A 21171-nucleotide genomic window follows, 5' to 3' on the forward strand; every position below is an offset into this window, starting at 1 on the left:
TCTGATAAGGGGTTAATATGCAGAATATATAAAGACCTCCTAAAACTCAACAAAAAAACCCTAACAACCCTATTTTAAAATGGACAAAGGACTTGAATAGATGTTTCTCCAAAGAGGATATTCAAGTAGCCAATAAGCACATGAAAAGATGCTCAACATCAGTAATCATTACTGATGCAGATCAAAACCACAATGAGATCCCACCTCCCACCCATTAGATTGACTACTTACTATAAAAACAAGAAAAACAGAAAATAACAAGTGTTGATGAAGATATGAAGAATTTGAAACCCTTTTGGACTGTTGGTGAGAATGTAAAATGGTACAGCTGCTATGGAAAACAGTATAGTGGTTCTTCAAAAAATTAAAAATAGAATTAGCATATGATTCAACAATTGCACTTCTAGGTATATACCCAAATGAAATGAAAGCAGGAACTCAAAGAGATATTTGTACAACCATGTTCATAGCAGCATTATTCATGATATCAAAAAGGTGGATGCCAAAAGTCCTTTGACAGATGAATGGATAAACAAAATGTATAGATACATACAATGGAATATTATTTGGACTTAGAAAGGAAATTCTGGTACATGTTACAACATGGATGAACCTTAAGCATTATGGTAAGTGAAATTAGCTAATCACAAAAAGACTTAAGTGTGATTCCACTTATCTGAGGCACCTAGAATAGTCAAATGCATGGAAACAGAAAGTAGAATGATTGTTTCCAGGGGCTAGAGGAAGGGGACTTGTTTAATGGGTATAGAGTTTCAGTTTTGCAAGATGAAAAGGAGGTTGGATGCACAACAGTATGACTGTTCTTAATATTACTGAATTGTACACTGAAAAATGGTTAAGATGGTAAAGTCTGCATTGTGGGTCTTACTACTAAAAAATTCTTTAATTTTAAAATAGTTAAGATAATTATTAGGTATATTTTACAATTAGCAAAACACAACACCAAATGTTGTTGAGGATGTGGAGCTATAGGAATTCTGATTCACTGCCAGTGGAAGACAAAATGGTACAGCCGCTTTAGAAGACAGTTTGGCAGTTTCTTAGAAACTGAACATAGGCCCAGGCGCAGGCCCAGTGGCTCATGCCTGTAATCCTAGCACTTTGGGTGGCCACGGTGAGAGGATCACTTGAGGCCAGGAGTTCAAAACCAGCCTGGGCAACATAGTGAGACCCCAACTCTACAAGGTAATTAAAAAGTTAGCCAGGCATCATGGTGCACGCCTGTAGTACTACACAGGAGGCTGAGGTGGGAGGATTGCTTGAGCCCAGGAGTTTGAGGTTACAGTGAGCCTGGGCAACAGCAAGACCCTGTCTCAAAAAACAATACTGACCTTACTATATTATCCCCAGCAGTTGTACTCCTTAGTAGTTACCCAAATGGATTGAAAACTTAAATCCACACAAAGTGGCTTTATTTATAATTGCCAAAACTTGAAAGCAACCAAGATGTCCTTTAGTAGGTGAATGAATACACTGTGGTACGTCTAGGCGATGGCATATTATTTCAGTGCTAAGAAGAATTGAGCTACCAAGTCAAGAAGAGACATGGAAGAACCTTAAATGCATATTACTAAGTGAAAGAAGCCAATCTGAAAAGGCTGCCCACTGTATGATTCCAGCTATGTAATATTCTTCAAAAGGCAAAACTGTGGAGACAGTGAAAAGATCAGTGGTTTCCTAGGATTTATGGGAGAGAGGGATGAATAGGCAGAGCACAGAGGATATTTAAGGCAGTGAAAATACCGTTTGATACTATAATGATGGGTATAAGTCATTATACATTTGCCAAAAGCTGTAGAATGTGCAACACCAAAAGTGAACCCTAATGTAAACTATGGCCTTTGGGTGATAATGATGTATCAGTATAGGTTCATCAGTTGTTGCAAGTGTACCACTCTGATAACAGGATGTTGATGGTAAGAGAGGCTTTGTCTGTGTGGGGGCAGGGAATATATGGGAGTACATGGTTCACTATCCTGTGAACCAAAAACTGCTCTGAAAAAGTCTTTTTTTTCTTTTTTTTTTTTTTAAGGATGTGTATGGCATGGTACTATTCATGTAAAAAATTTTAATATATAAAACTATTGTTGGTATTATGTAGTAAAAAGACCCCAAAACACCACACCCATCCATGAAAAATAAACTAAGCAAGGTCAGGAAAATGGTTGCTTCTGGGCAGAAAAAGGAGGAAGGGGAAGAGATGGTTTCAGATGGAGTGGGATTTTATTAGTATTTATAACACTTTAAAATTTTTATTTCTTTTAAAAATAAGGCAAATATGACAAGATAACATTAATACATGGGTATCACGAATTTCTATTTTTTGTATATTTGACATTTCATAGTTGAAATTTTTAAGTTCATCTTATAGAGGTAGTTAATTTGGGAATCCATATGTTAAAACGTAGTCTACTCTATTGACTGCATTGATAGCGGGAAACACTTATAACCATTTTACGCAAATTTAGTCAAAGGCCCACCTTAGAAATAACACAACCTCGTCAGAAATGAGACTCTGCTCTCAGTGTGGCTTAAGAGACCAAAAAAGGGCTGGAGAATGGGTTTTGTTTTCCTTTGGAGAAATGTTAATGTTTTATAGATCCTCCAGCTCAGTTTTTGTTCTGTAACTTAGTCAGGTGTAGTACTGTAGCACAGCAAATGAGATGTGGATTAGAAGCTCTAAGTCTTGAGTGATATTTTAAGCTTATTAAATGTCCAGGGATGGGAATAAATGATAACAGAAAATAGTCCAGAATTCATAGTAGATGGGAGGGAAATATGGGAACCTTTGTTTCTATGATGATGATTAGCCATATTAAATTACTTTATAAAGTAAATGTATATTTAGTAATCCAGTGGTTCTTGGTTCTCATCTTATTTGACCTCACTCTCATTTGACATAGTTAATTATACTTCCTTGAAAAATAGTTTTTACGCTTGGTTCCAAATTCACACAGATTCCTGACGGCCTTTTGTCTCACTGACTGTTACTTCTTAGTCTTCTACCTCTTGTTTTGTAGTGCCTAGGGTTATGCTCACTCCATAGATAATCTCATCAGGTGACCTGGTTTTAAATGCCATTTCTATACTGACAACTTTCTAAATTGATATTTTTAGTCCTAACCTCTTTCTTGAACTCTAGATTCAGTTGACCACTCGAAATCTCATTTTGATGTGTGTAAGCATCTTAAACTTAGCATGTTCAAAAGTAATACTACCCACAGAACCTGCTAATTATTCAGTCTGCCCAATCTCCATAAATGACATTTCCATCCTTTAGTTGCTTGGTCCGAAGACCTTGAAGTCATTATTGTCTCCTCTCTTTCACAGTTCTATCTAATCCATTAGCAAATTGTATAGGTTCTACCTTCAAAATATATCCAGACTCGACGTTTCATAATTCCCCACTGCTATGACTCTGGTCCAAGCTATTATCTCTTACCTGGATTACTGCAGTTATGCTGTATTCCCAACACAGCAGCTGGAATGGTTCTATCTGTTTTAAGTCAGAACTTGTCTCTCCTTTGCTCAAAACCCACTAGTGGCTTCCTGTCTCACTTAGAGTAAATGCCAAAATCCTTACAATGGCTGGCCATCCATTTCCTACTCGTCTTGTTCATTGCTTGTTAGCTACCCTGGACACCTTACCTTTTCTTTCATGTCTGGCCCTTTTTTACTTGTTAATCCCTCTACCTTGCATACTTTCTGTCACTTACCCATGTGGATCACTCACTCACCTTCTTAAGATCTTTACTTTAAAATATCCCCCTTCCTGACTTTACATTTTTCTAATACTTAATCACTGCCATACTACATATTTTAATTTTATTGATTGTCTCCCTACTCAAAAATTTAACTGCCATGAAGACAAAGACAGGGATTTTACTTTTTTTTTTTTAAACTTTTTTTTTTGTTGTTGTTAGAGATGGGGTGTTGCTCTTGCTCGGGCTGGTCTCGAACTCCTGAGCTCAAGCAGTCCTCCCGCCTCTGCCTCCCAGAGTGCTAGGATTACAGGCATGAGCCACCACAATGGAATACTACTCAATTATAAGAAACGATGCTGATCCTAGAGCCTCTTATATTTTCCTGGGTAGAGCTTGAGCCTATCCTCCGAAGTGAGGTATCACAATAATGGAAGAATAGGCACCACTTGTACTTGCCATCAAACTGGCACTGACTGATCAACACTAAGGTGCTCACACAGTAGTAATAGTCTTTGGGGGTATGGGGGTTGTGGCTGGGTAAACTCACAACTAATGGACTCGGGGTGAGCGTTGTCGGGGGGAAGGGCACGTCTCAAATCATGGTTGGGATGTGGCAAAGTCATAACATGAAACCAGAATGTTTGTACCCCCATAATTTCATGAAATAAAAAAAAAAAAAAACATGGATTTTTGTTATTTTGTTTCATGCTACCCCCTTAACACTGAAGGCAGTTTGTGGCATATAGTAGGTGGTCAGTAAATATTTGTTAGGTGTATAAATGGCTTTCTGTGTAGATATGCACATCTGTTTAGTATGTGAATATAACTAGAGTGCTTTTTAAATAGTACTTTAGGAAAGTAATTCAATAATTTGCCTTTTAATGAAGTTTTTTTATTAAGGTTGATGTCTTTGAACATAGGTTCACAAAGAAAAATTAAAAGAATATTTTGAAGGTGAATACTGAGGGAAAAAGAGAAAACTAATGTGGTATAGTATAACATTGTACTGGGTCCAGCATATGAGCCTTGGTATTCTTGAGGAAGTCACTGGGTCATAGTTCCTTTCTCTGTAAAATGAAATAATTCAAATGATTTCTATTTTTTCCAGCTATAAAATCCTATATGCTATTTGTTTAAATCTTCTATTAAAAAACCCTGAATTTGACTTTATTAAGTTCTTATAACATAGAAGGAAAACATTCCTTAATCTCTCTTGCTTTTCGTATTTCATTTTAATTCGATATTGTTTTATAAATGGAAAAATATATTTCTCACTTGAGAACACACCAGATCAGCAGAGAAATCAGATTGCTCAAGCAGTGATGTAAAAGCTTGGGTTCTTATCAGCTTCCTTAATGTGGTTGTATCTCATTTCATCTCTTACTCTTCCTCATTAGTTTTTCCTAGTGTCTTTTCCTATGAGTTGAGTTTTCTTCAACCAGTCATTCAAACAATTCCTGAAATTTTATTTCTTCTCTTAAGGACCCAGTTTGAAGAGAAGTGATCATTCTTGGCAGCATTTGATCAATCCCTTTATATCTACTCATCCTAGAGTACCTTCCCTTATGCTCATAAAAAACTTAAATATGCATTTCTTTAGTATAATAAATTACTTTATATGTTGTCCTCAGTCACTTTCTATAAGTGATTCTGAAAGTTTATCTTGCAGCATTTACCATCCCTGAGAGGTTATATGTCATCTCGCCAAACCTATGGTCACTTCTAACCTTTTTTCTTTCCCTGTCAAGTACTATCTCTTTGCCAATGTGCATGCACATGCCACTCATAGTTCATTTGGTAATTATCTCTGCTACCAAAACCAGCTATTGAAAGGTCAATGATTTCCATGTCTTTTTGTCATTACAGCATAATTTAAGGCAAGAAAAGTGCAGGATGTAAAAACAGAGTAACTATACCAGAGCCACAAAATAGCTCTTTATTGTTTGTAATTTTGAGCCATGACTTTTTTATCACTCTTGCCATAGAAACTACATTGCCTTGCATGATAGCCTTTACAAATGGCAGTTGAATGTTTTGTAACATGGTTTTTTGAAGTTGATAAAATTGATATATTTGAGGCATGGACTTAGAAATCTGTTGAATTTTCTTTACAGATGAGGAAATTAATGCCCATAAAGGTGGTAACTTGCCTAACATCTTATTAATTAAAGGTAGAGCTGGGACTGATAGACATATACTAATAGATTAGTGTAACCATATACAATAAACCAACCATTTTGGGAGGGGGATATGTGCATTTATTTTTCTCCTCTACCATATGTAACCTCTTGTACAAGATAGGTGAATATGGAAAACTCTGGGAATTCATATTTTCTCCTTCTTACCTTTATTTTGTTACTTTTCAAAATAGACATGTATAACTTTTTAGTTTAATATATTTCCCTGTTGTTTGAATGTTGGGAAGATAGTGAAAGTCTACTGTAATCCCATTCCTTGGATTTACCAACTGTTAAGTTTCTTACATTTTTGTGATTTTTAAAATTACATTTTGTACTAATAAGTTTCAATACTTATAATTAAGATATGGATCATTTTAAAATATGGTATCTGTAGACTAGAATTATTTCTTAAAATTGCTCCAATACCTTGCCTAAATTAAATCTGGCCTCCTACACTGAATTTATTTTCAAACTTCTCTTTACTTATACTCAGTCTCCATTAATCTTTTCACTTGCTAAAGAGAGATAAGAACTTGATTCTGCTTATGAAGGCTTTTTTGCCCATAACTAGCATAACTTCAGAACTTTTCTGTGATACTGTTAATAAGTACTGTCTCTGAGAATTTAATCTATAGTTTGAAAATCAGAACTAAACTTATTCCTTAAATGAACTTTTCTAAATGAAGGATTAGAATAAGGGTTTTTACCCTTAGTAGATATTATTGACCCACTTTAGTAAGCATTTAATATTATTAGACATTTTAAATTTCTATTTTATTGTCATAAATTTAAAACTCAGAATTTATTTACTAATCACATACAATGTGCCAACATACATACTATTTGGCAAAGGCATGATGATGGCTGCTGCTGGAGAAAACAGCAAGTGGAGATGAAAGGAGAGAGAAATAGGAAAGGAATGGGAAAACATACTTTTGTAATTATGGTATTTTTAGTTTTTGGTTTACCGTGTTAATTGGGTTGAATAACCATTGTACCTATCAAGTATGTTTGTGTTGGAATGATCATTTGAGTTGAAAACACCCAGTAAGCTCACTTTTCTCCGAATAGTATAGCTTAGCTTTTTGTGACATGATTGATTTGGCTCCTTGCGTACTTGTTCATTTCTGGCTTCTGACATTCTTCAGCAGATTCTGCACATGCCATCTTTTATAGTTCTCTCTTTTGTATATTCTATGTTTTCTACCTGGCATGCCTTTCTCTAAATGTATTCAGTCTTGAAAACTGAGCTTACATATCATCTTTAGCACCTACCTTCTGTACTGTCAGAGTACCTTGTGTGCATGTTATAACACATTTATTAAATGAGTAAAATCAAGTAACGTGTTTAGAATGGTGTTTGGCACCAAATATTTGCTAAATGTTGGTTGGGCCTTCTTACTATTTTATTAAATTATATTTCTGTGTTATGAGTGCTACCTCCATAAGGGCTTAGACATGCTGTGTCTGGTCCATCTTTGTATTTCTAGTGCTTGGCAAACAGGTGATTAATAAATGAGCGAATAAATGGCTTTCCAGCAGGATCTAAATAGCAATAATAATATTAACCCATGCTGGGGAAGGAAAGGCATATGTGTATATGTGTGAATGTATATATAACTTTTTAAAAACTATTGAAATAATTTACTTATCATAAAATTTACCAACTTTAAGTGTACAATTCAACAATATTTAGTACAGAGTTTTGCAACCCATTATCACATAAAAGATCCATTCACCACATAAAAGATCTTGCATGCCTGTTTAATTTTTTAAATTCTTTTCCCTCTCTCCTTCCCTCCCTTCCTTCCTTCTTCTCTTTTCGTTTCTTTTTTTTCTTTCCTTTCCTTTCCTTTCCTTTTTTTTTTTTTTTTTTTTTTTTTTTTGAGACAAGGTCTCATTCTGTTGCCCAGGGAGGAGTACAGTGGCCCTATTATAGCTCACTGCAACCTCAAACTCCTGGGCTCAAGCAATCCTCCCACCTCAGCCTCCCTAGTGGCTGGGACAATAGGCATGTGCCACCAAACCTAGCTAACTTTGAAAAAAATTTCTGTAGAGACAGGGTCTTGCTATGTTGCCCAGGCTAGTAAATTTTTGTTTTCTTTTCTTTTCTTTTCTTTCTTTTTTTCTTTTTTTAGTGTAATCACCTAATAACCTTCCTAACGTATGAATGAAAGGCTAGATGAAATAAAATCAAAGCATTATATTCCTTACTCTTTTTTTGCTCAAGAAAATGTAAAATAAAATATCCAAATTTTGTATAATATACAAAATTATATAACTCATCATTTCTTAAATGAATAATTTTTAGGGTTTTTTTTTGTTTGTTTTTAAGAGATGGAATCTTATTCTGACATGGCTCCCCCACCTCCCAGGCTGGAGTGCAGAGGGACGATCGTAGCTTACCGCAGCCTTGAACTCCTGGGCTCAAGCAGTCCTCCTGCCTCGGCCTCCCAAGTAGCTGAGACTACAGGCAAATGCCACCACACCTGGCTGATTTTTTAATTTTCTTGTAGAGTTCAGATCTTGCTATGTTGCCCATGCTGGTCTCAAACTCCTGGCCTCAAGTGATCCTCCCACCTCAGCATCCCGAATGGTGGAATTACAGGCTTGAGCCACTGTTGCCCAGCAATTTTCAGAGTTTAAGGAAAAAAAAAAAAAACATGCATTGGTAAGACTGACTTGAAAATTAGCAGTAATGACATAGCCACTAATTGATAATTAAATAGCCATTAATTGAAAAGAAAGTACTAGACCCTGCACCGTATTAGAGCAGGAAAAATGTCTAATTCCTAACAACTAGCACAGCAATGGACACATGTTAAATACAAAAACTGTACTCCTTTTAGATAGAAAAAGTATTTTGTTTTTTGTAAGATTCACTACATTGAAATTTTTTGGCAATTTCTTATCCCCTTTTGCCTGAATTTATAATTTTATAACTGTATGACAGGCAAAGAAATATAAAAAAATCTAGGTGATCTCCCTAAATTCTACCCACCCAACCCCCGCCCACCCATTTGTAGCCTTTGTCCTTTAGATAGCTCTTGGCCTATAAATAAGCCTTTGGCCAGTTTGGCAGCTTGTTGGAATTCTAATTGACAGTGCTGCTTACCACATCAGTGTAAGTCATGTGAATTCACAACTATTATATTTGCATGGAGTATACAAAGCTGCCTCTCTGAGGGCAGACATAGAAAAATAAGCCACCTTATATACCCCTTTCATGAGATCCCAGGGAAATAAAAGTCCTTGATCTGAATTGAGCTGATGACTTGAAAATGTCTAATACTACTTTTAAGGCATTCAGTTTTTGCAGTAAAAAACATGGGCAGATGCTACCAGGCTGAGTTGCATGGGGTGTATTTATACCAATTCATTCACAGTTTTCTCTTTACCTTGGAGGAAAGAACTCTTGCTCTATAATAAAGAGATTGTTAAATCTCTTATTTTGCAAAGAGTTTATTTGGGTAATAATGGCCCTGGTCATATTATTACTACGGTGTTAAATTGGTTTGATAAATCCTTTATTAGTAGTTGCAAATTATCAGAAACTCTAGATTTAATAAATAAGTGACATAATGAGGGGAAATTTTTTTGCAACAAACAGAACATTTATGTAAATATGCAGTATATAATTGTTTTGGATTTATTTATTTATTTTCTCTAATGAAAAGAAGTTAAAGCCCATTAAACCTCAATCCTGCTGCTTTAGATGGAGTGGCTAATAATAAAAACTTTTCTTAGATTAGAAATACTTCTTTCCATCAGAACTGTACCTTATTTAATTAGTAGTCATTTAAGGAATACGTGTTCCAGATATTTTCTGTGTGCGAGACTTAGGACGTAGTTTTTTGTTGCTTACTATGAGTCATTTATTGATATACTGTGATACTATACAAAGCTCATTGTCTTGGTAATAGTACTTTTGCTTTAGTGTGAACCATAGGCTCTCAAATTGAGTTGAACACTATTGACTTCCCAACGTGTGGGAAACATATGGCTTAGTAGTTAAGTGGCTCTGTATGAGACTGTCTGGGTTCTAATTCTGGCCAGTGTTGGGCAAGTAATTTAACTTCTCTGTGCCTCAGTTTTCTTATTTGTAAAAATAAATAAAGCCTTTTTCTTCTTACCTCATAAAGCTCTAATGATTAAATGAGAAAGGGTGGATGTTAAAGCTATTATTGTAGTGCTTAGCTAATTATTTTTATTCATCTTGCAGCCTATTAGCATTTTTTAAATTGAGTCTTAATATTTTAAAAATCCGTATCTGTACCAAAGCTTCACTTAAGCAAAGATAGAATGAATAGATCTGGTCAAAAATTGAGCTAGGCCAGCGTGGTAGCTCATGCCTGTAATCCCAGCACTTTGGGAGGCTAAGGTAGGAGGATTGCTTGAGCCCAAGAGTTCCAGACCAACCTGGGCAACATAGGGAGACCCTGTCTCTATGAAAAAATAAAAATTAAAAAAAAAAAAAAAGAGATAAAGATTTCTGTACAAGCAAGATTAGCCAAAACATTTTAAGAAGGAATAATAGTTATTCCTTATGTTATCCCTTATATAGAGAACTTATATTCTTAGTGGAAGGAGTACCAATAAGCAAATAAAATTATATAGTATATTAGCATGTGATAAATGGTATGGGAAAAAAATAAGGCAAGGGAAGAGAGAGTACCTGGATGGAGAATTGATGGATGGTCAGGAAGGGGAAAACATCACCATAGAGGTGACAGACTGAGCACTGCAGGTAGTAGGGGAAGAGCATTCCGGCCTGAGGAAATAGTAGTAACAGTAATAATAATAATAAGCTAACACATATACTGCTATCTGCCAGGAACTGTTAAAGTACTTACATATATTAACTTACTTAATATCTACTTCATAGAATTATTGTAAGAATTTTTGCTGTCCTCATTACATAGATGAGGGAACTGAGGGTGCAGAGAGCTGGTAAGTAGTATGGTATGGCTAAAAAAATTGAACTCAAGCAGTTTGACTCTGGAGTCCATCTTCTAAGGAGATGCTGTATAGTATATTAGTTAAGGCCTTGTGGCAAGAGAAATTCCAGTGTATTAGAGAAATAGCAAAGGTAGTGTGCATATAGCAGAATGAATAAAGATAATGATAGATGCTGAGGTCCAAGGCAGGGATGGGGAACCTGTGGCCTTTTGACTGAATCCATATTTTACAGAACAAATCCTTTTCTTTTTTATTAATACATTTTTGTTCATCTTTTATATTTTTATTTTTAAAATGAACATAGTTAAAATACCAAAGAATAAAATAAGTTCCAATGAAATAATCCTCCCAGATTGACCAGCACAGTTAGAACATTAGTAAGCCCCAAGGGCTAAATTGATACTGCTACCCTCATGATTTAGTTCTACTATAGCTTTCCCCAATTTAGTTCTAACTTCCCCCACCTGACTGGTGCCACGACTTCATGAGGCTGGCTGGCAAGAGTTTATGGGGCTCAAGTATGCCAGTCTCTTACCAGCTTTTGACAGCAGTGCACTGTGTTTCTGTTTGAAGTGAAATTTGTGAATAGTTGCATAGCTCGACAGCATTTTTTAATTCTGTCTACTTAACAGCCCATCATGTCAAAGAAGACCAAGAGAATGCTGAAGGAAGAAAACAGATTTTTTTTTAATGAGGATTGGTAATTACAATATTATCTTGTTTCTGTTAAAGATAAGATGATTTGCTTGCTTTGTAATACTGCAGTATCAACATTAAAGAAATTCAATGCTCATCAGCATTATAACACTCATAAGGACCACAAATATTTGAAATTGGAGGGAGAGGCACAAAAGTTTCCATTACAGAAATTAAAAGATGAAAAGCAAAAGCAAAGACAATTCTTTCAAGCAGCAATAAGACCTGGAAATAATGCCTCTGAAGCAACTTTTAAGTAGCTTATATACTTGGGGAAAAAAGAGAAGCCGTTCAGTGATACAGAAATTGTGAAAGAATGCATTGTCAAAGTCGTAGGCTCATTTAGACCCTGATAATGTTTCAAAGTACAAACAGCTGCCTCTTTTAAGGTGAACCATAACTGATTGGCAGCATGAATTAGCCTTCAACTTAACAGAAAAACTTCATGCAGTACTTCAAAAGGAAAATATATATTATTCATTTGCTTTAGATGAATCAACTGATGGTGCTTACTCGGTGCAGGTTTTATACTTCATTTGGATCATAACAGAAGATTTTCTTTGCTATAAAGAGTTACTTGCTTGGACACTCCTGGGAACAGAACACAGAGTAGGTATCTTCAATAACTTTCAAGATAAATGTCATGAAGTTGGACTGAATTTGGTAAATTTAGTGAGTGTATGTACAGTTGGTGCACCTTCCATGACAGGAAAACATGAAGGGTTTATTGCACAGATTAAAAAAAGTATTAACAGATCCAGCTGCTCTCATTTCTTTTCACTGTACCAGCGAAATCTCTGTGCTAAAGCTACTATTTTAAGTGACATTTTGCAACAAGTTATAAGTATTGTTAGCTATAGTTGTGCAAATGCAACATGGCATCATCAGTTTTGTAATAAGCTAAAGTTGAATGATGAGGTATTCAGTGTGAATTTGCCATATTCTTAAAGTGCATTAGCTATTGCAAGGACAGGTGTTAGCCAAAATTTTCTCTCTGCAAGAACAGATAGTTAAATTTTATGAAGAACAGAATCAGCAATGTGAATTATTAAAAGAAGATCTCTATGGGAATGCAGCATTTCTGTATGATGTCAAATCAGAATGACTTGAATATGTCTTTGCAAGCTTAAACTAAGTCTGTATATGATATGTAGCAACAAAATCCAAGCATTTTGAAAAAAGTTATCTTTTTTTCATACCACTTTTTCTTCTAAAGGAAATTTCGGATGAACATTTTCCCCAGTTAGCAAAGGTCACTGATGAGCAGGATGATATAGGCGAATCATTTGAAGAATACGTTTATAGATCTGTTAATTGGAGAACATAATGAAAGTTTCACTGACTTTGTGAATCATGACATCACACTCAAATTAGCATTTCAGCATCACCTAGTTGATATCACCAAGGCACCTAAAGAATTACAGATGGAATTGATTGAGCTCTCAATAGATGACATTTTCAAGTCATTGTTTGATGCTAAGAAAGATCCAATTGAAATATGGAAAAATGCAGAATACCCATGCCTTTGGCAACATGCCCAAAAATTGCTTTCTTGCTTTTCAACCACTTATTGCTACGAATTGACATTCTTCTACCTAACCCAAATCAAGGTCACAAATGACTGATACCCATATAGAGGATCAACTGAAACTGTGAACTCCTTGCTGCAACCAAATATTCAAATAGTTTCCGATAAAAAGCAGACAAAACAAAGTCATTAAAAGGTTAGTTAACTTTACAATTAGCAAATAGTTTTCAGTTTTCGAAATTATTAAGTACATAGCAGTTAGATTTTTTACAAAATAATGGACATTTTTAAGTATATCTAATTGATGTTTCGTGAATGCAGCTATGTTTGATAACAGCTAAATTAACGTGGGCTTCCAACATGAAAAAGTTCCCCACCCCTGGTTTAAGTGGTGGTAATTGGGGAGGGGATGCAGTGGGAAGATTTGACTGGACTTAAGCTACTATGAAGTCTGGGCTTTGACTCTGAAGTGCCGAGCCCAGGTGGTTTTGAACAGGGGAGTAGTGATAAGGTTTAACTGACTTTTTAGAAGGCTTTACTGACTCCTTGGACGTTTCCTCCCTCAGAGTCTATCGGTAGAATTCAGGAGAACCTGAGAACTTAGAAAAAAATTACATCTTTTATTTTCATTAACTTCTAATTGAAGCAGTTATTTCCTTTACTTAATAATATAACCAATAAACCACAGCAGTATTAGTTACCTGTGACTTTGTCACTGTCAATAAAAATCACATTATTTTTGTTGCAGATATCCTGAAATAACCATTTATGGTTATTTTGAAATTGTAGTTATTATACCCACTGCTAGATCCTATTTAATAGTAAAGATGTAATAATAAAGATGCTCATATATTACAATTTGGTTTTTCATAGTTATGCATTTTTGATAATTATATGTCAATATAATTCGTTTCCTTTGTAATCTTTGTGTTTCTTTTGTGTATTTATAAACACTCTCTGAAAAGGTGTCGATTATACCAGGTTGCCAAAAAAGTCCGTGTCACATAAAAAATAAGACTCCCTGTGAGTTTTACTCTGGTTGCTGTGGTAAGAATACGCTGGGGAGGAAGAGGGGGAGGGCAAGAGCAGGAGGATTACAAGTTATGAGGCTTTTGACATTATCTAGGTAAGAGATAATGGTGAGTTAGACCAGAGTAGTGGCAAAGGAGACAGTGATATGTGTTTGGATTTTGGATATGTTTTGAAGGTTAAGGCAACAGGATTTGTTAACAGATTGAATGAATAATGTGAGAGAAAAACAATCAAGGATGGCTCCAGGGTTTTTGGTCTGTGCAACTGCACAAATTGACATTTGCTGAGATAGGAGTGGAGTGTGTTTGTTAAAAATCAAAAGTTCAGTGTTGAATATAAGTTTGAGATATTTATCAGACATCTAAATTACTTTGTGACTTGTTGCTATTTCTATTTAGTATGTCGTGGCATATGCAGTCATTAGAATGATGTGAAACTATATGAAGAAACAGCTTGAATTTGTATTATTTCTAAATATTTGAATGTTTTACAGTGAGCATGTTTTCATGCAGTAGGTAACTTAAAAATGAGAAAACAGGCCGGGCGCGGTGGCTCACACCTGTAATCCTAGCACTCTGGGAGGCCGAGGTGGGCGGATCGTTTGAGCTCAGGAGTTCGAGACCAGCCTGAGCAAGAGCGAGACCCCACCTCTACTAAAAATAGAAAGAAATTATATGGACAGCTAAAAATATATATAGAAAAAATTAGCCGGGCATGGTGGTGCATGCCTGTAGTCCCAGCTACTCGGGAGGCTGAGACAGGAGGATCGCTTGAGCTCAGGAGTTTGAGGTTGCTGTGAGCTAGGCTGACGCCACGGCACTCACTCTAGCCTGGGCAACAGGGTGAGACTCTGTCTCAAAAAAAAAAAAAAAAAAAAAAAGAGAAAACATATTTAAAAATAAGAGAATGGTCACAGTATGTGATAAAATAGTTATGTGGTCATTAGAAAGAATGAAATAGATGTGTTCGTGGAAGATCTATAAGGTATATAAACAAATTAAACCAAAATAAGGTGAGGAACAGAATAGATATTATATGTGTGTCCAACTCATAGTAAATCTAATAGTGTTTTTTTTATAGCAGTTGGAGTTACTAACCTCGTATTATATGTTACTTTTTAGAATGTCATTGGTTCATTCATATGAGGAGCAAGATTATAGGCTCTTTTATTCTTTATACCTTTGTATTATAAATACAGATATTACAGTTTTTATAATATATCAAATATTATAGATTTACTAGGCCGGGCGCAGTTGCTCATGCCTGTAATCCTAGCACTCTGGGAGGCCGAGGCGGGTGGATTGCTTGAGCTCAGGAGTTTGAGACCAGCCTGAGCAAGAGCGAGACCCTGTCTCTACTAAAAAAAATACAGAAAGAAATTAGCTGGACAGCTAAAATATATATGGAAAAAATCAGCTGGGCATGGTGGCACATGCCTGTAGTCCCAGCTACTCGGGAGGCTGAGGCAGGAGGATCCCTTAAGCCCAGGAGTTTGAGGTTGCTGTGAGCTAGGCTGATGCCATGGCACTCTAGCCCGGGCAACAGAGTGAGACTCTGTCTCAAAAGAAAAAAAAAAAAAAAAAAAAAAGATTTACTGATAATTTCAAGGACATTTTCAATGTTTTGGAATTTGAAATGTGAAGTGAAGGTAGAAAATCATCTGTATAGTATGATTAATCTTTATTATAAGTAAAATATGACTTTACCTACATATGACTAGAAGAAAAGATTAGCTTGTACATTAGAATGTTACTAGTGGTTTTCTCTGAGTGAAGGAATTTGAAATGATATTTAAAATATTTGTAATTTTTTTGTAGACTATGAGAAGACAACGGAATGAAGTTGTAGTTGAATTAAGGAAGGTGAGTCTGATTAATATTGGGTACTTCCAGGCATAATTTTAGCAACATTATAGAATATATACAAAATACCAAATATAATATTTTATGTAAAATGTGTAAACTGTTTTATTTACTGAATATAGTTAAGCTTTTAAAATCTCAACTGCTTAACATTTCTTTTTCTTTTGAAAAAGAAGAGATTTTGATTAAATTGGACAAGCTTTTGAGGTTGGCAGAATACAACTTGTCCATTATCCAAAAACAGATATAAACAACTTACTGATTATTTTTTCTTTTGTAATTTTTAATGATTTTTATAAAGTATAAGCCATAGAGATACAATTATACTGAATAGTTATGCTATTAATGGCCAGTAGTTATGCCCCGAAAAGAACTTGTTACTTACAAATTTCATCAACTTTTCAAGTTGGTTATAATTGAGAATATATCTGTAAATTTGCCCCAGACATTTTAAGTGAAATTCAAATGGCCCTTGATTTTTGTCAGGCATTGTTTTTATCTAATTTTGAACTGCCCAACTTTTGCTTTGACTTTGCTTTTAGGTGATAAAGAGAAGCTCCCAGATGATGTGTAAAATGGTTTAGTACTTTCAAATAAATATGTGTGTTTGGTTCTGGCTTAAACTGTACACTCTCTTTTTCAGTCAAACTTTTGTTTTTGTTTTGTTTCTTTTTACATAGTTCACGGGTCATTAAAAATGTAATACTTGGGGTTTGGGACTCAAATTAGTGTTGCTTAAGTGTTCAGTTCACAATTTTGTTTTTTGTTTTTTTTTTTGCATTTGAATTTTAATTTTAAAAGGCACTTTATATTTCAGTTTGTAGGCACATGATTGCCTAACTTTTTTATGAAAGTATTTAGATTTTTTTTAAATTGAAATTCTTTGATTTTTTTAAAGAATAAAAGAGATGAACATCTCTTAAAGAGAAGGAATGTACCACATGAAGATATCTGTGAAGACTCTGATATAGATGGCGATTATAGAGTGGTAAGTTATTATTATTCTGGTAACTTTAAAACTACCAGTGAAAAATTTCACATAAATACAGAATTTTAAAGTGACCTTTTAACTTAGGTTTTTTTTTCTCTTTAACTTTTTTCCCAGCAAAATACCTCTCTAGAAGCTATTGTTCAAGTAAGTTGGGTTTTTTTCTTTCCCTCTCCATTTGTATTTCTCAACACTATTATTGTGTATCTGCATCATAAATTGTTTTATTTTTTATAGAATGCTTCAAGTGATAACCAAGGAATTCAATTAAGTGCAGTTCAAGCTGCTAGGTAAGTTAAAAATTGAGGACATAATTAAATTTTATAACTTACACAGGGGTTCTGTTTTGGGTTTTTACTATATGGTAGTCCTGTCAATCAAATTTAACTTTGATAGCAAACAATAGTAAACAGTCATAAACCAACTGAATTTATTTTAAAAAATTGTTCTCTGATTTAGAGTATTAAAATTGGTGGCAATTTTTTAAACTCCTGTGAGTTTAAAATATACTGAACTGTATTTTATTACAGTGTATTTTAAACTCAAATTTTTTGAGCTAAAAGTGTATACTTTAAATACACTGAGGCTTTAACATACATAATGTATACAAATTAGTGCCATGGACTAATAGAAAAACATTATAACGCTTTACTTTTCACTAATTAATAGGTTTAATTTTGTAAATCCTTATCAGGTAGCTAATTCTTCTGACAGTCCTCATATTGATCAAACAATAAATCAAGAAATGTAAGTTACTACATCAGTGTATAGACAAACACACATTAAGATTTAGGGGTGCATATACTCCCAGTGTCTTTCTGGGTAGGAAATACCGAGTTGTTTTGCACATTTCTATTATGAAACTTATGCTCTCATTTTACTAGAAGAGCCAGAAAAACTTATTGCTGAGACCTTTATATTAACAAATAGGTTGGAGAAGACATGATTGTATCATAATACAGTATAGTATAGTTGCTTTTGTATATGTATGATTGTAAGAGTAATACCCAATATTGTGATTATCAGTGGGAAGAGACAATTAAGCAATTGATCCTAGCTATGGCATTTCAAAGTGAAAAAAGAGTTTATAGGTCCACCTAATATCCAGTGCATGAATCCCTTTTATATTTATTAGATTTTTCTGCTTTTGTGTATTCACCTTAAATAACCTAGAATAGATAGAGAAATTATAGAATTACAGGGTTGTGTACCATAGATAAAAGAACTTCTTAAAGAAGACTTTATTATGTAGGCAGGAAATCAGAGAACCATTCATATCTCAAAATGACACATTAATGGCTACAGGAAGAACGATTAAGAAATTGATTATGCTCACTATTGTCAATTGAATAATTGAGAGTTTGGGGACAACTCTTCTCAACATGAGTTCTGTAAGAAAATTAAAGCCCATTGCCCCTAAGACAGAGGTTCTCAAAGTATAATCCATGGGTCCCTGAGAGATTCTGAGACAATACCAGCGATATGCAAGAACAAACTGATTTTCATGATATTTCTAAGAATTTATTTGGTTTTTTTCACTGTGTTAACCTTTACATTGATGTTGCCCAAAAAAAAAAAAAAAATGCAAGTATGAGTAAAACTACTGACACCTTAGCACAAATCAAGACAGTGGCACCAAACTGATGTTATATTTTGTAGATACTGTATTCTTCACCATTATGCACTCAAAAAATAAAAACCATTTCTCTTTTAAAAATGTCCTCAGTGAAGCAGTAAGAAAATTTTCTTTATAAGTGTTTTTTATTTCCACTTGTTGCTAAACACTGTGCCATGTGCTATGGAAAATACTGTGAAAGTATCATGTGATATACTTCTTTCTCTTTAAGAAGTTTAGGCTCTAATTGGGAAGGCAAAACTATATTGTAAAAAAAGTAGTGATACCCAATGGCAGATATAGGACTATGCTATGTAAAAATATTCTTGGAATTCAAAGATTGGTATTGTGTAAAGCATAGAACTTGAAATGGACTTTGAATAGTTTGAATGGAGGATGGGGCATTCCAAGTGAAGAGAGTAGGATATGAAGGATAGAAATAAGATTTAAATGGTATGACAGACAACTGACCTATTGTTGAGTTATACAGAATATGATTTGTTGGGTGAGAAGGAGCCAACTTGTAGAGCAGTTTAAAGCTAGGTCAAGGAGTTTGCATTGATAAAATAGTAAACAAGCAACTATTACCTAGTTTATATAGGGCAATGATCTGATTAAACTTTATTAAACATTGCCTTTATACAGTAATGCAGGAGATTGCGGTAGGTGAAGATTTGTGTTAGGCCACACAGAGGATTTATCAGCTAAACCTACAGTCTTCCACATGTAAAAATGGGCACTAGGTTTTGTTTTGTTTTGTTTTTATCCTATAAGCTCCATGAGAGCAGGGATGTGTCTGTCTTGTTCACCTCAATATCTCTAGCATCTTTTTGGATCTTTTCCTGTGTTTTATTGTGCTTATTTTATTTCTCTTTAATTGCTAAGATAAGAATGTTTTTGGATGTTTTTGATCTGTAATTTAGTGTGTAAAATATTATGAAGAATTAAGTACTAGTACCACCTGTAAACATATGCCAGCAGCCTACCAGCTTTTGTCCTTTGACTTTGTTGTGACCTTGTATGAATAATTTTGAATATTTTGGTGACCTCTTAATTCCTTTCTTAACAAGACAAATGCTATTTTGAAGAAGTCTACCCACTTTTTCCTTTGAGCTCAAAATTAAGTCCAAAAGTAACACATAAAACATTCAGTTGTCTTTTTATAAGTTGTCTTCAGGAATTTATTGAGGGAATAATATTATTGTATTGATAAAACTGATAAAGTGGTTCATGGCTATCATTTTTCTAATTATTGGTCATCTTTAAATTTAATTTATAAATTAATCTTTTTATAATTAGAGAAGAGGTTGCATTATATAAGTTATAAAAAGTAACTTTCAGAGAGGGTATTTGTGCCGAATATTCAGACTTATGATAGTATCCAGGTCAAATGTGAATTTAAATTTAATTATGCTATTGTATGTCATTAGGTTTCACAAGGGATATTTATATCTCTTATAGGAAGCTTTTGTCCAGTGATCGAAATCCACCAATTGATGACTTAATAAAATCTGGAATATTGCCTATTTTAGTCCATTGTCTTGAAAGAGATGACAAGTAAGTATATTATTTCTTTAAAAATTTGCAAAGTATATGCTGGAGAGGGCCATATTTTCTAGTGGTTAGCTTGATCTTTAAAGAAAAATGAAAGGGCCTATTGGATGCAGGTGAAAAGTCAAAATGATAAACACTGCAAGGTGTGTTAATGCCAGCAGATGAAGGTAAAGGCCAAAGAGGAACTTGAGAATGATACATTTAACTTTAAGCTTTGAAATCAGCAGGAACTAATTTTACCAGATAGGTACTTGAGAAAACTGAGGAGTATCTTAATAAAGAGTTCTTACTAAAAATAAGGACACAAGAGGAGGTTTGTATGTTTTTTATACTGAAGAAATGTTTTAAACAGTCCTTGGAGGGTAAAAAAAAAAAAAAATGCTGGATGGATATATGCCTTTTGAAACAAAATTTTTAACATATTTAAAATGCTAGAGGGAGGAATGGTTAGTAGATATTTGGGCCAATGTAAAAATCTCTACTGTTTAATATTTGGTGGTGTTTTTTGTAGTCCTTCTTTACAGTTTGAAGCTGCATGGGCTTTGACAAACATTGCATCTGGAACCTCAGAACAAACTCAAGCGGTAGTTCAGTCCAGTAAGTTGGTTATTAACAAACAAAATTCTGATTTTTAAAAGTGGGGTCGGTAAAAAAAAAAAAACAGCAGTGATTTTCCCAAAAGGATATAGCTATTTGTATTATAAAATGATACCTACTAAGAAACACATAGGGTTGTCGAAATAGGCCACCTTGATTTAAGTATTACTTTAATCATCTTTTTGTAATAACTGACATTTTCTATTTCCAAAAGTTCACTTGATTCTTCTCTAAATCTGAAAACATTTCCTAATTATAGTAGCAGATTACATTATTGTTAAACTATTTATAGGATATCTGTAGAAATAAAAGGATTTTTCCCATTGCCATATTGCCTCTTAGCCTCTGTTACAGAGATTTCTATCATGTTTTAAGGAAATCTTCTATAAAGTAGTCCTATTGAGAGAATGGTTTGAAGTTTTGCACTATTATAAT

At 34.3% G+C, this 21171-nt stretch overlaps 1 protein-coding gene across 1 annotated transcript in view; it reads left to right on the forward strand.

The window, feature by feature from the left end:
• The window catches only part of KPNA4 (karyopherin subunit alpha 4), a 59011-nt gene that overhangs the window by 15613 nt on the left and 22227 nt on the right, over positions 1–21171 (forward strand). Inside the window, exons 2-7 of the mRNA XM_069472994.1 lie at positions 15938–15982; positions 16881–16970; positions 17088–17117; positions 17208–17260; positions 20047–20142; positions 20651–20736. Of these exons, the coding sequence (XP_069329095.1) occupies positions 15938–15982; positions 16881–16970; positions 17088–17117; positions 17208–17260; positions 20047–20142; positions 20651–20736 (400 nt within the window). The remainder of the gene's footprint in view (positions 1–15937; positions 15983–16880; positions 16971–17087; positions 17118–17207; positions 17261–20046; positions 20143–20650; positions 20737–21171) is intronic.

The sequence above is a fragment of the Eulemur rufifrons genome, chromosome 7 (genome assembly GCF_041146395.1).
Source record: "Eulemur rufifrons isolate Redbay chromosome 7, OSU_ERuf_1, whole genome shotgun sequence".
In the NCBI taxonomy this organism is placed as follows: domain Eukaryota; kingdom Metazoa; phylum Chordata; class Mammalia; order Primates; family Lemuridae; genus Eulemur; species Eulemur rufifrons.